This window comes from Populus trichocarpa, chromosome 14 (assembly GCF_000002775.5).
Source record: "Populus trichocarpa isolate Nisqually-1 chromosome 14, P.trichocarpa_v4.1, whole genome shotgun sequence".
Lineage (NCBI taxonomy): Eukaryota > Viridiplantae > Streptophyta > Magnoliopsida > Malpighiales > Salicaceae > Populus > Populus trichocarpa.
Window position 1 is genome coordinate 1,781,836 of NC_037298.2, and position 14,858 is coordinate 1,796,693.

The 14,858-nt window shown below is 38.8% G+C and overlaps 2 protein-coding genes across 5 annotated transcripts; one reads left to right on the plus strand and one right to left on the minus strand.

The window, feature by feature from the left end:
- Nucleotides 1-611: 611 nt before the first annotated feature.
- LOC18104884 (protein DCL, chloroplastic) lies at nucleotides 612-2,352 on the minus strand. Its single transcript, XM_006374866.3, has 3 exons — nucleotides 1,857-2,352; nucleotides 1,649-1,763; nucleotides 612-1,052 (listed from the first exon to the last, which is right to left on the minus strand). Exons 1-3 carry the CDS (start codon nucleotides 2,195-2,197, stop codon nucleotides 879-881), a joined length of 630 nt encoding a protein of 209 aa, XP_006374928.1. The 5' UTR covers nucleotides 2,198-2,352; the 3' UTR covers nucleotides 612-878.
- A 2,794-nt stretch (nucleotides 2,353-5,146) lies between these two features.
- LOC18104886 (glutamate receptor 2.7) lies at nucleotides 5,147-14,012 on the plus strand. Of its 4 annotated transcripts, none has more exons than XM_024584767.2 (6): nucleotides 5,147-5,481; nucleotides 11,163-12,457; nucleotides 12,561-12,855; nucleotides 12,933-13,126; nucleotides 13,203-13,330; nucleotides 13,437-13,644. In XM_024584767.2, exons 1-6 carry the CDS (start codon nucleotides 5,211-5,213, stop codon nucleotides 13,495-13,497), a joined length of 2,244 nt encoding a protein of 747 aa, XP_024440535.2. In that variant the 5' UTR covers nucleotides 5,147-5,210; the 3' UTR covers nucleotides 13,498-13,644. The 4 variants fall into 4 exon arrangements, with proteins under 4 accessions (XP_024440535.2, XP_024440536.2, XP_024440534.2 ...); XM_024584768.2 differs by having other exon boundaries at nucleotides 13,206-13,330; XM_024584766.2 differs by having other exon boundaries at nucleotides 5,149-5,481; nucleotides 12,933-13,330; nucleotides 13,437-14,012.
- The last annotated feature ends 846 nt before the right edge of the window (nucleotides 14,013-14,858 follow it).

Below are 14,858 nucleotides of genomic sequence, written 5' to 3' on the forward strand. Positions count from 1 at the left end.
ACTACTAGCAAATTCTTCCTCAAGAATCGAAGAATGGTACAGACCACTAGGAAACTGACCATCAAGTGATGGCAAATAATACAAATGGTGCCAAAAAGAATCTATGGACCTGGAAAGTTTGAAGCTATGAAATTTTGCGAGTTTTGGAGCTGGAGAGGAGCTGCCCAACAGCAGTTGTTATGCAGGAAATACAATGACACCAGTCTCCCATTTCCATAAATGCACAATATTAATATTTGAAAAGAGCACAGAATAAAAAAGAGGTCTCCATTAGCCTGTATGCATGACATTTGTCTCATTAAAATCCCGAGAATTGCCAAATTCAAGGCCAACTTTTGTTGAAACTAAAATGAAATATGAACACAAGGGTATTGAACATGAATCCATCCAAGTTAACAAGACACATCATATGGCCAAGTGCTCGTGAACATGACATCAACTATTGTGCACGGACTACCGAGTCCAATTTAAACATCATTTGAGAGTGAGAAAGATGGACTTGGCTCTTGTCTCTTCCATTTTAGGATCCTTAGAGGAAGCTGTTCCCCAGTGTGCAACTTACCATGAATTTTACAATACACCAGCAATTTTAAAAACGGGAGATGTTGATGTGAACAAAAATATAGCAGATTGCAGTTGAGTTGTACTCCAATTTTTTAGATTTATACTACTAGAAACTTAACTGAGCATTTCAATTTAAACATCAAGGGTTTCAATCCTTGCTTCTACTTGCTACATATGTTGCTTCAAGACGTACAAAGACATTCTAGACGATAAGAAAAAAACAAAGAAAGAAAGAAAGGGAGGGAGGGAGGGAGGGAGGAAAAAACCCTCAGCATACAATTATACAGGTAGTCAACAAGTTGAGGAGGCTACCTTCAACTCCTTCTCCGCCGTCGGAAATGTCTGAGAATGAAACTGTCTGCATATAGTGGATAGTTCTTCTTGATCAAGCCCTTTATGCATTTCCAATAAGAAAAGTCAACCAATTGGCCATCTTTTCGAACTATGAACAAACATCGCGATTCTACAAAATCAGGATGATACCCAACCTGTCAGCACAAACAAGAAACCCACACGATTAGCCATAGCCAGGAAACACATATCAATCACAATTCCCAACCCCAATAAAGGCAACCAACTCACTATCTGAAGTTTGCAAGGTTATGAATGCAGACAATCAAGTTTTATATTTAGAAACAAATTAGAATCCGTCTAAGAACTGCTCAGCAGTATTCCACAAGTAGATAAAGCCAGTCGAGTCTAAACAAGACTTCTTTAACACCAAAACTTTAAGAGCCACTCTCTCAGCAGCATTCTTCTGCCGCACTCATGAATTTGCCTTCACTGTCAAAAAGAGATCACTCCCAGCTCTTCAAAGAAACAGCTATTCGTGTTTTCCGCAACACTTAAACAACGAATTTTTACCAGAATCAAACTTCGCAGATAGTTTGGTTACTAGCAAACAATACATAATCTACTTAAGTCCCAATTTCCATGTATGAAACACACACAAATACACTAACAATATGCATGATTCTCAATTCAATCGATAACCAATAATGGGAAATCAACAATACATTCGTATAATAATGATAATTAAAAAAAAAGCTAAGCCAAATTGATAATAAAGCGTGAAAGAGATTACTGTAATATAATCGATTCCACATCCAATCTTGCTATCACAATCTGGATGGTATGCAAGCAATCTATCCACAATAGTTCTTTCATGATCTGGACTCAATCTATCTCCACTTTCATATCTGCCACAGCAAAACCACATTAAAAAAATTCACATAAAATTTTAGTTACTGAAAAATTAACCTTTTGTTTTTTTTTAATAAAAAAATACCTACTTTCCAGAATGAAGAATCATTCTAACAAACCCAACAAGAGGGACAGTATCCTCCAAAATCCGGTCCTCCCAATCCACAAATCCTTCCTCCTTTTCCTCTTCACTGTCCTCTACTTCTTCAGAAATTCCAACCAAGTCCTTCTCTGACGGTACAATCGGTTTTCTCAGCAAATCTGAACCGTCTGATCCTGTCTTAATTGCGAACAAACGTGGACTAGCGAAAGCAGTTCGATTAAACGGAAAAGATAACACCACTGCCGGAGAGGAAAACAAAGAGATAGGGTTTGAGAGAGCGGGTAGGGATAGCGATGGTTGTGGTTTAGATAACGAAGCCATGGCCATGGCTATGCCCTAGCTTCTTTTTGCTGTTAATCACTTGCAAGTGATGTAATTTGCTGTTAGAGAAGAAGAAGAAGAAGAAATTGGAGAGTGTAAACGGTCACGTTATCATCACTCAACTCTTCCAGTGAAGTTGCTGTGTGCATGTTGAGACCTACCTTACCAGATTGCTTCACAAGCCAATTCCCTCTTTGGGCTTAGTAACTGGGCCTCATCAGTTATTGATGGGCTCAGACTTAACTTTCTAATTTCCTTTATCCGAGAGTGCCTTGACAAACCACATTCCACGTCAAAGTCTGGTACTCAAAATGGAAATAACAATAATATTATTATCTTGTTATTAACATAACTTAAGATTTGATTTATCAGGTTAATTTATAAGTTACTGAATAAATTCTAAAACAAAATAGTCTCACCAATATTTAACTAAAACTATAACAATGATGAAAGGAACGACAACGTTTTGTGAAGATTGCTTGGTTAGTTTTTTGGGGGCCTGGATCACCTCAAATTAGTTTACCAAATTATTTTTCTTTTATTCCATGCCATTACTTGTTTCTTTTATTAATTTACAGTGTTTTTATTCAATAAATGTTTTCTCGTTTTACCCTACACTTACAATTTTTATGCAAAATAGTCCTTATTAATCCTATCAGGTTTATTACACCGTTGCCGTCTAATTTCCCGGAAAAGGAGTCTGCCTCCTCCTCGGAAACGTAATTAAACCTTTGAATGATTGAATGGACTTCTTGTTGGAAATCTCCACTTGACTTACGGCTCCATCCAAGATTCAAGATTCATGCACTTTACACTCTTTATATATTGTTTGGTGTTGCGATATAAAATGTTTTTAAAAAATGTTTTTTTATTTTAAATATATTAAACTGATTTTTTAAATCTTTTTATATTAATGTATTAAACTCATTAAAAAACTAAAAAAACTTATTAATTTGATGTTGTTTTTTAAAAATACACTTTTAAAATACATGAAAAAACAAAAAAACTACAACATTCCAGAACAAACACTCAATTGTGTAAATAATATTAATAATAATAAAAAGGATGGACAGACCATGATCTTGGTTTACCCATTCAGTTACCCTTGGCTTATTTATTATAGTCACAATTAGCAGTAACTTTCAACTCTTCAAACAACTTCCCTTTCGAGGTTCTCAGCCTACTCATTTGATTTTCTTTCTTTCTTTTTTATTTTGCCATGAATTTTCTTAGCAATAATATACTTCCCGAGACAAGTTGCCTGTAATCTATTCGGCTAACAATTAGCCTGAGGAAATCTTAAAACGTAAGTATGGAATATTATATAGTATAGTAGGAACCACTCAACCACTCATAAAACAAAGAATTTTAACTCTGAAGGGGTATAGCGCAATTGATCAAGCTCTAGGTTTGCTTCCTAAATGTCACTAGTTCGAGTGCCACAAATCTCAGGACCACAAACCAGTTGGATCTGCGAAAGCTGTGTTTGTGATTAAGTCTCGTTTCATAAAATCAGCTCTGATACCATGTTAAAACAATTCAATTAACACAAAAATAAATACGAACATGAAAGAGAAGGAGGCTAGAATTTTTCTCAATTGATTTGTCTTAAAGTTCTTACATTAACCTAAATACAAAAAACTTATATATAAATTAAATTAAAAATACTATTATATCTTTAATAAATAAACCAAGATAAATATATTATTTTAACAGAAATCTCAGACACCATCAGATGCATCTTACCTCAAGGTTGTGGATTTCCAGAAGTTACAAACTCTTATAGACTGCCAAGTTTTCGGTGGTTATTCTCCACTCCATGTGACAAGTGCTGCAATAAAAGGGTACGAGATATCTTGCACTTCTATTTTGATTCTTTTTTTGGTCCAAGTTTATTGTACTCATGTGTTCATGCTTGTTAAAAAATAATAAATAAAAGGAGAAGATGACATTTTAACTTAATGGCCAAGTCCTTTTAACATAAATTTAATTTGCATTTTTGTTTTTCTTCAACTTTCCTGCCAAAAAAATAAAAATAAATAGCATATGCCATTTTAGCATTTCGTTTCTTTAACAAAAAGATCAAATGAAAAAAAATATATTTTGTATGCTTAGTTTTTTTTATATAAATATTTGTTTTAACACTAAGAAAAATAAAAAAAATTTGCTATTTGATGAGGGTTGATGATATGCCCCGGTCAGATGTGGAATGATGACAACCAATTTGCTTGGGGCGTGGACCGATGCTGATCGTAGTAGCGGCCCAAGCTCGGGCCTTTGAAATGACCGCAAAGACGCTGTTGTGGCGATTATGGACTGTAACGTGCACTGTTACATTTGTATTCATTAATATCAAAATTAAAAATACATTTAACATTCACTAACGCTAGAGTTAAGAGTATTAACATTAGATTTAGAAATAACTTTTAGTCCAATATTTATTGGGGCTAAATTTAAAAATATTATATGCAGACCATTAATGACATAACATAACAAACCCTTAACAATTTAAGACAAAATCAACAATGCAGCTCATCTCAGGTAGGATATAATATGAGTGATAATATCTCTTTTAGTGTAATCACTCTTGTACCATATAATCTATGTTTATTAGTTAGGATTTCTAGTGATCATAACACTAGATGATAAGTGCTTAAATGAGATCTTTCCTTTTAAATAATAAGATGTCAAAATCTTTTTTTTTCTCAAAATAACTGTGATATTGGATAGTCAAAGTCAAAATAAAAGAGATTGCACAAAGGCTATAAGCAAATAACAAATATTAAATCTCAATCTCAATTTCAAGATTCCAAAGTAAGAAGAACTGTAGCTTACGTTAATTAGTCTTTTTTCTGATAGTAGCTTACGTTAAATATTAGTCTCTAATTTAATTGTCATTTTTTCAAGCATGAAATTTCTGCCCCCTTGCAAAAGTCAAACATTAGGCTCTCAAGTACTCTCTTCATGGCCTTAGTTTCATATCATTCAACTAACAACAAAGATTCTATTAAGAACAAAAATGTCTCCTCTCCTCTTCTTTTTCCTGGTTCTGCCGCTACTGTTAGAATCAAAAGCTAAGGCGATCGAGGCAGGAGATAACTGTTCACTGATCACCCATCAGATAACGGGGAAGATTGGTGGGGTTATCAATTATAGTTCTCGTTTAGGCAAGGAGCAGAAAGTAGCAATGGAGATGGCTGTTGAAGACTATTTTCGTTCAAGTTGCTCTAAGCAGCTAACTCTGCAACTTGAAGATTCAGGTGGAGACTCATCTAGAGTTGCCTCTGCAAGTAAGGCGCTCTATCTCTGTCTTTTAACAAGCATATTTAACAAAATCATAAGCAAGAAAATTACTATTAGAAATGATTCACCCGCTCGAATAAGCCATTTTCATGCTTAGTTACAAGTTTCTGCAACTTGAGACGTAGCTGATCAGCCGTGCTGGCATAGTGTTAGCCCATAACCTAATTAAGCCATGCCGGCATTCGAGTTAACAAGTTGGTCCTGCCGTGTTCAAACATTAACGGGGACCATTAGGAATTTTCTTTTCTTAGGGTGTAGGGTAGTATATTTTTTTATTGTCTTACTTAATGTGTAGTATCTTGATAAGGTCAACGTTTTTACCAATAATATTCGACCATTAGCGAGCTACTTTTCTTGCTGTAGATTAAAAATAACGTTGTTGGAAAGAGTTAGTAGATATAGGATGGAAATATCTCCAAGTATTTTGGGAGCATTCATCATTTCATACCCAGTCATGTATATTGATTAATGATAATTAATATATTAAAATTGATATCATTTTTATTTTTATTTTAACATATTTTTTCTATATTTTTAAATGATATAAGACATATCATTTCATCATTTTAATATGATTATCAAATATTGGTATATATATAGCTTAATTTAAGTGAATAGTGTGTGCTTTTAAACAACATATAGCGAAAAAATTAAATTAGGGTTCAGTTCTTTATTGAAGAGAGAAAACTCTAATATATTTTTAAAAGTTAATAATACATATAATCATGATGATAAAATAATACATCAACTGTTTATATAATAGTAAAAACTAATCTAAAAAAACAATCTGAAACTAAATAGAGAAAAAATAATTAAAATTAAAATAGAGGCAGGAAAATAATTAAAACTACATAAACAAAATATTTTAGGTCTAATTGGACAGGCTTCTTAGATTTAGTTGAGTTATAGCTACCCAGCTGAACTCCTATATAAAATTAGACATGTTATTAAATTATTATCAGATTTAAAGCTATGATTATTTTTATTATAGTACTGGTCATTTGGTAAGTTTTTTTCTTAAACTTTGTTATTTCTGTATATCCATATATAAATATATTTCACATATATAGTGGACAAGGCTGTCTGGGCGAGCATTGTAAAAATTACTTTGTTTCTAAAACGCATGAAATTATGAATTATCCTTTATTCCTAATGTAGTTTGTAGTTTAAATGCTCTGATATATATATATATATATCAGAGCATTTAAACTTATCGGTCGGTTGTGTAGGGAATTCCGACCGGTGATGTTCTGATATTTGCTCATAGGAGGTAAAGCATACTAACACAATATTTAACGTGGTTCGGCAAACTGCCTACATCCACGGGAGAAGCCATTGCATTATATAGGGAGAGAACAAGATTTACAACAATAGAGGAGGAGGAATCATCCCCTCTTTGGCAACTCTCAACCTCACTCTATTTCTCTCTTTTCAGTGCTGCAATGGCAGCTACTGCTGGCTGCCTTGGCAGCCCACTCTCTCCTACATTTCTCACATCTTTGGCTCTACTTTCCCTCTCTCAACTCTCTCATTTTGCTCTCTAATGTATGCCTCTATTTATAGGCATCCATGGCAGCTTCTCTTGCTCTTTTGTCAACAATGGTGGCTGCCAAACTTACCAAACTTTGACATTAGACAATGGTTGTTGGCTGCCACCAACAACCCACCATTGTAGCCTCCTTCTTTGACAATGGTGGCTGCACATTAATGGCAACCAACCCAACAATCACCCCCTTTGCCATTTATGTGGGCAATTGTCCTCTTGCTTCTTCAGCACATGCTTGCATTCTGTAGCTCTTCCAAGCTTACCATTCTGAGAGCGTCTTTGGCCAAGTTTCCAGGTACTTGCCAAACCTTTCAATCACCAGAGTCATCCAAGCACCCCTTTGCTTACTCCAAAGGATCACTTCAACCAGATGGTTTGTCATATCTCATCTGAAGAGTGTTTAACGCTTGTCTCTGGAACAACATCCCCCTTCAAGCATATCAACCATGCTTGGCCCGGAATGATTTATCAAGCCTTACACCAAGGCTTACAACACCCCCTCAAATGGATATTCCCAAGTGCGACAGTCATTGAGTATTACAATGCCATTACCGAGCTCACCACCTGGACAAGAGTCAACTTGTTCCCAGAACCTGCGCATGCCCTCTGCTCCTACATAGCAGTCGCGACTTAATGCTCCACAAGTCATCCACTTATTGTCCAAGGCAAATGTCTTCTAGCTCATTGATCTTTAGCATGGGGCAATATCCATGAAAGTCAATCCTACATTTGTCTCCATACTCATCATAGCCTCTTCATTGGCTATACACTTGTCTACTTATATCCAGCCATCACATCGGTCTTTAGGGCGTTCTGAAATTGGGCTCCTATCATGGCCCTCACACCTTCTCCTAAGGTGTCTTCGCCTGTTGTCATGAGACGGTCTGAACATGGACTCATATCATGGTCCTCACACCTTCCATCCGAGGTGTCTCCGCCTGTCGTCATGAGACGGTCTGAACTTGGGCTTATTTCATGGTCCTCACACCTTCTGTCTGAGGTGTCTCCGTCTGTCGTCATGAGACGGTCTGAACTTGGACTCATATCATGGTCTTCACACCTTCCATCCGAGGTGTCTCCGCCTGTCGTCATGAGACGGTTTGAACTTGGACTCATATCATGGTCCTTACACCTTCTCCTGAGGTGTCTCCACCTGTCTTCATGAGACGGTCTGAACTTGGACTCGTATCATGGTCCTCACACCTTCCATCCGAGGTGTCTCCGCCTGTCGTCATGAGACGGTTTGATCTTAGACTCATATAACGGTCCTCACACCTTCTATCTGAGGTGTCTTCGCCTGTCGTTTATGCGGCGGTTTGTACTTGGGCTCATATTTGTGGCCCACACACCTTCTCCTGAGGTGTCTCCGCTCATCGTCATGCGGAGGTCTGTACTCGGGCTCACTTCATGGCCCACACACCTTCTTGCCTGAGGTGTCTCCGTCCATCATGAAGCGGTCACATCCTCCTTCATCGGGGATGTCTCCAGTGACTCTAAGATTCTCTACCACCATGTGGACTTGGGAGAGATCACTGCCACTGATCACATAGAAAGAGAGAGCTGCGGTGCACTTTTCGCAATCTTCCATCTCATTTTCTATGTTTGGAGCTTCTATGCCTTTCTGCTTGATAGCTCCACCCACACCAACTCTCTTTGGTGTTTTCGCCTTTCATCGGCGGTCGCACCCCCTTAATTAGGTGCTTCTGCAACAGCTCATCTTTCCATCCTTGCATGCATTGGAAAGGTCCTCGCTTGTTGTCTTTATCAAGAGCACAAGAGACTTCTTGTTGTACAACTTTTTTTTTCACACAGTCTCTGCTCTGAGCTTCATCTGGGAACTCTTCTTCTCCTTGCACCTATCGTCTCATTACAGTACCTCGTTGGATCCTACGGGTACTCCTGCACAATCTCCGTGTGCTCTCGTGCAATTTTGATTCTCCAGATTTCTTCCTATTCTTTGCTTTTATGTTTGACAACAGCTCATCCTGTCACAACATTTATCCAAGTCAAAATAGGGTGCCAATCTTAATCCCTTGTTGTATTTCTCTTCCATTATCAGGGTCTTCATTAATTCTCCCTTCGAGAAATTACAGTCACCAAATCTAACTTCTTTGGAGAAATCACCACTCCATCAGATCCTTGAACATACGGAACCCAACTGTTCCTTTGTGCCATAATCTTACTAGTCTTCAACAGTTTCATTACAAACTGTTACATATACAAAAATAGTACTGTGTGGATGATCCTTCAACTAAGCAAGTTCCCAGGAAAGATTTGGAGGGGTCACACTGGTCCCGCTTAAAACCCAATCTCCTAGACAGAACTTCTTAGAACGTATCTATCCACCGTACTGCCTTTTCGTATATACAACCATTTGCTAGCTTTGTTGCGGCTTTCCTTTACAAGTGATCTGGGGTATCCCGGTTTTATACCTGATTTCTCAACATCTGGCGAGACTACCAGTTCTTAGATTCGTCAAGATTGGTCTTCATCAATTTCCACTCTCCACCTCAAATCGTCCACATGATCGGGTGTCCAGAGTATCCCAATTTTGCCTTCCTTCAAGGCAATTAAAATTTCTCCCCACTTAGCAGTTCAGCACATGTAATTGGGCAAACATGTGCACTTTCTCCTTCTTCATCTCCATTGACCACCATGATGACCTTCAGATGCCTCTTCATCGGGCAATCTCTTTCAATAATTCACCACTACCATTTTTTGGTCTCAAATCTCAAAGATCGGACCGTACCATTGCATCCAGAACGATCAAATTAGCTGGAAACAAGTCTGAAATCGTCCAAATCGCATTTCAGACGGCTACGATTTGATCAAAACAATTCTGGCCTGATGAACGGCTCAGATTCAATCTCAGATCCAGTTGCACATAGGATCAGCTACGCTGGATCCTATCCCTCGGCTCGCGGCTCGGCTCCAACTCGGCTCAGCTCCATTCGGCTCGGCTTAACTCAGCTCGGCTCGCGACTGATGACGTGGCAGGTGGTCCCACTGTGCTGACGTGGCTGCTGACATGGCATGCTACTGTACATGATGATGTCACAATTACATCAGGATGACGTCATCCCTGGCATGTCTACTGTACATGCTGACATCATCTTTATCCGAGTCAGTCACATGGGTCGGGTCAACTGGTATTCGGGTCGGGTCAAAATATCCGGGCGAAGAAGACGCGTGGCACGCGTGGGGCGCGTCTGCGCGCGTGGGCAGACACCTTGCCGGAGAGTGATGGAGAGTGCGGCCATGTCCGACGTCCGAGTTTGACGCCGTTTTCACCAGTGGCTTCGTCTCTTCCTCCTCTACACGGTGGTATGGTCAAAACATAATTTTCACAACTTTCATTTTTGAGCAAAAATCAAACACCACTTCAAACCATATGCTCTGATACCAATTGTAGGGAATTCCGACCGGTGATGTTCTGATATTTGCTCATAGGAGGTAAAGCATACTAACACAATATTTAACGTGGTTCGGCAAACTGCCTACATCCACGGGAGAAGCCATTGCATTATATAGGGAGAGAACAAGATTTACAACAATAGAGGAGGAGGAATCATCCCCTCTTTGGCAACTCTCAACCTCACTCTATTTCTCTTTTTTCAGTGCTGCAATGGCAGCTACTGCTGGCTGCCTTGGCAGCCCACTCTCTCCTACATTTCTCACATCTTTGGCTCTACTTTCCCTCTCTCAACTCTCTCATTTTGCTCTCTAATGTATGCCTCTATTTATAGGCATCCATGGCAGCTTCTCTTGCTCTTTTGTCAACAATGGTGGCTGCCAAACTTACCAAACTTTGACATTAGACAATGGTTGTTGGCTGCCACCAACAACCCACCATTGTAGCCTCCTTCTTTGACAATGGTGGCTGCACATTAATGGCAACCAACCCAACAGGTTGGATTACACAAATTGCAGATGAATTAAACTTTACTGTGGTGTGGTTCAGCTAAATGGTCATGTTCAGAAGAAGAGTCAATTGGATTACCATAAAATACAATTTCTTTGCACATTTTAGGAAAGAAAAGGTAGCAGTTCTTATCCTGCTTGAATTTTGGAAGGATACTTGTCTGCCTGAGCTTACCCCTTCGGTTTATAACAATTCTGCAGCAACTGAGCTCATTAGTAGCAAACGAGTCCAATCGATAATCGGGGCAATGACAGCACAAGAAACTGGTCTATTTTCGGAGGTTGATATGAACATGAAGAACATTCCTATTATATCCCTGACTTCGCCTGCAATAACTCCACCATCGATGCCACATCAATTGCCGTATTTCCTACAAATGAGTAACCATATAACCCTCCACATGCAATGCATAGTTGACATAGTAGGCCACTTCAAGTGGAGGAAAGTGACAGCACTGTACGAACACAAAAATGGTTTCTCTGCTTATTCTGGGATTATAACTCTCCTATCTGACAAGCTTAAAGTTGTCAACTCAGAGATTTCATACCACTCAGATCTCTCTTCCCTGTCTTCTATATCAAACCCAGAAATCACCATTGAACAAGAGCTTATCAAGCTGAGGAGCAAAAGCAATAGGGTCTTCATAGTTTTAGTATCCTCCTTGGAATTGGCTATCCTGCTCTTTGAGAAGGCAAATCAAATGCGGATGATGGAGAAAGATTATGTATGGATTGTCACAGATGAGATTGCAAGCCTTCTCGACTCTGTTGATTCCTCTGTCGTGAACAACATGCAAGGCGTGATTGGTTTCAAGACAAACTTCGCACGCACTCGTGACACTTTTAAACGTTTTAAATCTAGATTTCGAAAGAAGTATGGATCAAAGTATCCAGAAGAAGAAGAATATTCTAATCCAAGTATCTTTGCACTCCGCGCATATGATGCCACTTGGGCTATTGCTCGAGCTATGGAGAAATCGCAGGGCAAAATAACCTCAAAAGAATTATCTGGGAACATTTTATCCAGTAATTTTGAAGGTCTAAGTGGCACCGTGAGGTTTGAAAACAATGTATTATGGCAATCGCCATCGTTTCAGATCATTAACGTTGTTGGTAACAGCTACAGAGTGATGGCAGTTTGGTCACCAAAATTTGGATTTTCGCAGAGTGAAGAGAAATATAATGGAGCGACTGCCAACGGTTCTTTGAAAAACTTGGGTCCAGTTTATTGGCCAGGTGGAATGCCAAGCACAAACCCAAGAGGATGGGCGATATCTGATGCAGATATCCCATTGAAGATAGGGGTTCCTGCTATGGGTGCTTTCAAACAATTCGTGAGGGTGACTTTTGATCAGACCCAGAATGCAACTTGTGTAACCGGGTTCACAATCAATGTATTTGAAGCAGTAGTCAAGCGCCTGCCTTATAACTTGCCTTATGTGTTAGTTCCCTTTTATGGAACATACGATGAGATGGTGGAGCAAGTTTATCGCAATGTCAGGCTTGTTTTTCTACTTTATTCTGTTTTATATATGATGTCAATATTGTTGGAGCTAACCTTGTGTCATGGCTGATGACAATGTCTGATTCCTGTAATAGGGCCTGGACGCAGCTGTTGGCGATACAGAGATAATGGCAGATCGATTTCAGTACGTAGAATTTTCGCAGCCATATGTTGATTCCGGACTTGTTATGGTAGTAACTCAGAAAGCAGAAACATCGCACGCAACATGGATGCTGAAAACCTTTACGAAAAAATTGTGGCTGCTTATGATAGCAATGCATGTGTTCATAGGGTTGCTAGTATGGCTAATTGAACGTGGGAACAACACTGAATTTGATGGGATCGGGACAATGCTATGGTTTTCGGTTACCATAATATTCTACGCACATCGTAAGTTTAACTACACTTCCTTGTTTATTGATCTGTAAGGCTTTGGCTTAAATTTTTTGATCAATTACCATCTGCAGGACAACCGCTCACAAGCAACTTATCTCGATTAGTGTTGACACCATGGCTATTTGTGATTCTCATTGTCGTGGCAAGTTTTACAGCTAGCCTTTCGTCGGCAATGACAGTCTCACGGCTCGAACCATCAGTGTTGGATATTGAAACACTTCAAAGAACAAATGCACCTGTTGGTTGCAATGGGAACTCCTTTATTGTAAGATATTTGATTAATGTTTTGCTTTTCAAACCAGAGAACATAAAGAAGATTAATTCAATACATGATTACCCAGAAGCCTTTGAAACTGGATATGTTAAAGCAGCATTCTTTGTGGAGCCTCATGCAAGAGTCTTCCTTGGAAAATACTGCAAAGGTTACACCAAAGCAGGACCTACCCTCAAGCTCGGCGGTTTTGGCTTTGTTGAGTTCTCTCCTTTGTGTCTGCTCCTCATTTCACCGCACATAATTATTTTGCCTAAAAACCAGATTCTTATACTTCGATCCTTTCGTTGGTTTTTCTTCTCAGGTGTTTCCAAAGGGTTCACCTCTGGCTTTTGACATCTCGGAGGCAACCCTCAAAGTTATAGAGAGTGGAGAATTGCGCCAGTTAGAGGAGTTGCTCTCCTCTTCTAATTGCACCTCTCGAACTACCGCAATTGACACCTCAAGTTTAGGCCTGGAACCTTTTGCTGGTCTATTTATATTGTCAGGTACCATTGCAGCCTTCGGATCCCTCGTTGCCATTTTTCGTCTGGGTAGGAATTTGCACATCTTGAGTTACATTCAAACAGAACTCACAAGAAGAAGAATTTGGAGATGGGCAAGTCTTCAATTGTCAAGAAAAAGTTCTACCAAGGAGATTTCTTCGACCCAAGCGTGTTGAACCTGAGATCATTTTGCTCCCGGTAAAAAGTTGATGTGTTGGATTGGCATCTTCCACACCAAGAACGCTTTGGCAACTATACATTTGCTTATTACCAAAAAAAATAAAAAAATAAATAAAAATTATACATTTGCTTGAATGGATTGACCTTGTGAAACTTTTAGGGGCTATTTGAAATTGAGTTTCAAATAATATTTTTTTGTTTAAAATTATTTTTAATTTTTTTTGAATCGTTTATTGCTCTGTAAATTCAAAACTGATAGAGAATTGCTGAAGTTGCCCAAACAGTGTGGAATAGTACCATTCACGTTGTTGTTTGACATATCAACTACTTGAAGGGTACAGACCTTGCAAATCAATGGTGGAATTTCTCCAGTCAACGGATTGTTTGAGATCAAGTATGGTCGAGACTGGCGGAACTGGGAGTGAGCCTTGGAGCATGTTTGAACTAAGGTTAAAAATGCGTAAGCTTGACCATGGAAGAACAGCTAGAGGTTGGTCAAAGCCTGTTAGAAAGTTGTGAGAAACATCCATGTATTATACAGTTTCTGCACTCACTGTCCACATCTATCTAGGTATTTTCCCCTGAAGGTTGTTGAAGGATAGGTCTAGCCAAACCAATTTGTCCTGCATACTCAGGAAGTCAGGAAAGACACTTTGAAATATTCAATTCAATAAAAAGAAAACTCGTTTAGTTTGTTAATAGGGTGAAGATAAGTTTTTTTGTTTTGTTTTGGAACGCAGGGTAGGACGTCTGGGATAATTTTCAAACACAAGACTAAATTCTTGTGACCCGGAACTACTCAGCAAACCCCCGAGCTCCTAGCTAATTTGCCGCTAGAAGGCTCGATTGCCTAGCTCCCATAAAACGAAAACCATTGAGTTGCATACCACTGCTTATAAGTTCTCTTTTGATGAGTTTAGACCATGGACACAGACCGATGGCCCTAATGATCGCTTAGCATGGGTAACAGTTTCTAATCTTTCTATTATGGCTTGGAATGTTACTTGCATCAAGAAGATTCTGCATATGCTGGGAAAAGTAAATGGTTTTGATAGAATAAG

Coding starts and splice junctions, on each gene's coding strand:
- LOC18104884 (XM_006374866.3), bottom strand. CDS start 2,197: ATGGCCATGGCTTCGTTATCTAAACCACAACCATCGCTATCCCTACCC. Junction 1,764..1,856: donor ATGATTCTTCATTCTGGAAA/GTAGGTATTTTT, acceptor TTGCTGTGGCAG/ATATGAAAGTGGAGATAGAT. Junction 1,053..1,648: donor GTGGAATCGATTATATTACA/GTAATCTCTTTC, acceptor TTGTGCTGACAG/GTTGGGTATCATCCTGATTT.
- LOC18104886 (XM_024584766.2), top strand. CDS start 5,211: ATGTCTCCTCTCCTCTTCTTTTTCCTGGTTCTGCCGCTACTGTTAGAA. Junction 12,856..12,932: donor CATAATATTCTACGCACATC/GTAAGTTTAACT, acceptor TACCATCTGCAG/GACAACCGCTCACAAGCAAC. Junction 13,331..13,436: donor AGCTCGGCGGTTTTGGCTTT/GTTGAGTTCTCT, acceptor TTTTCTTCTCAG/GTGTTTCCAAAGGGTTCACC.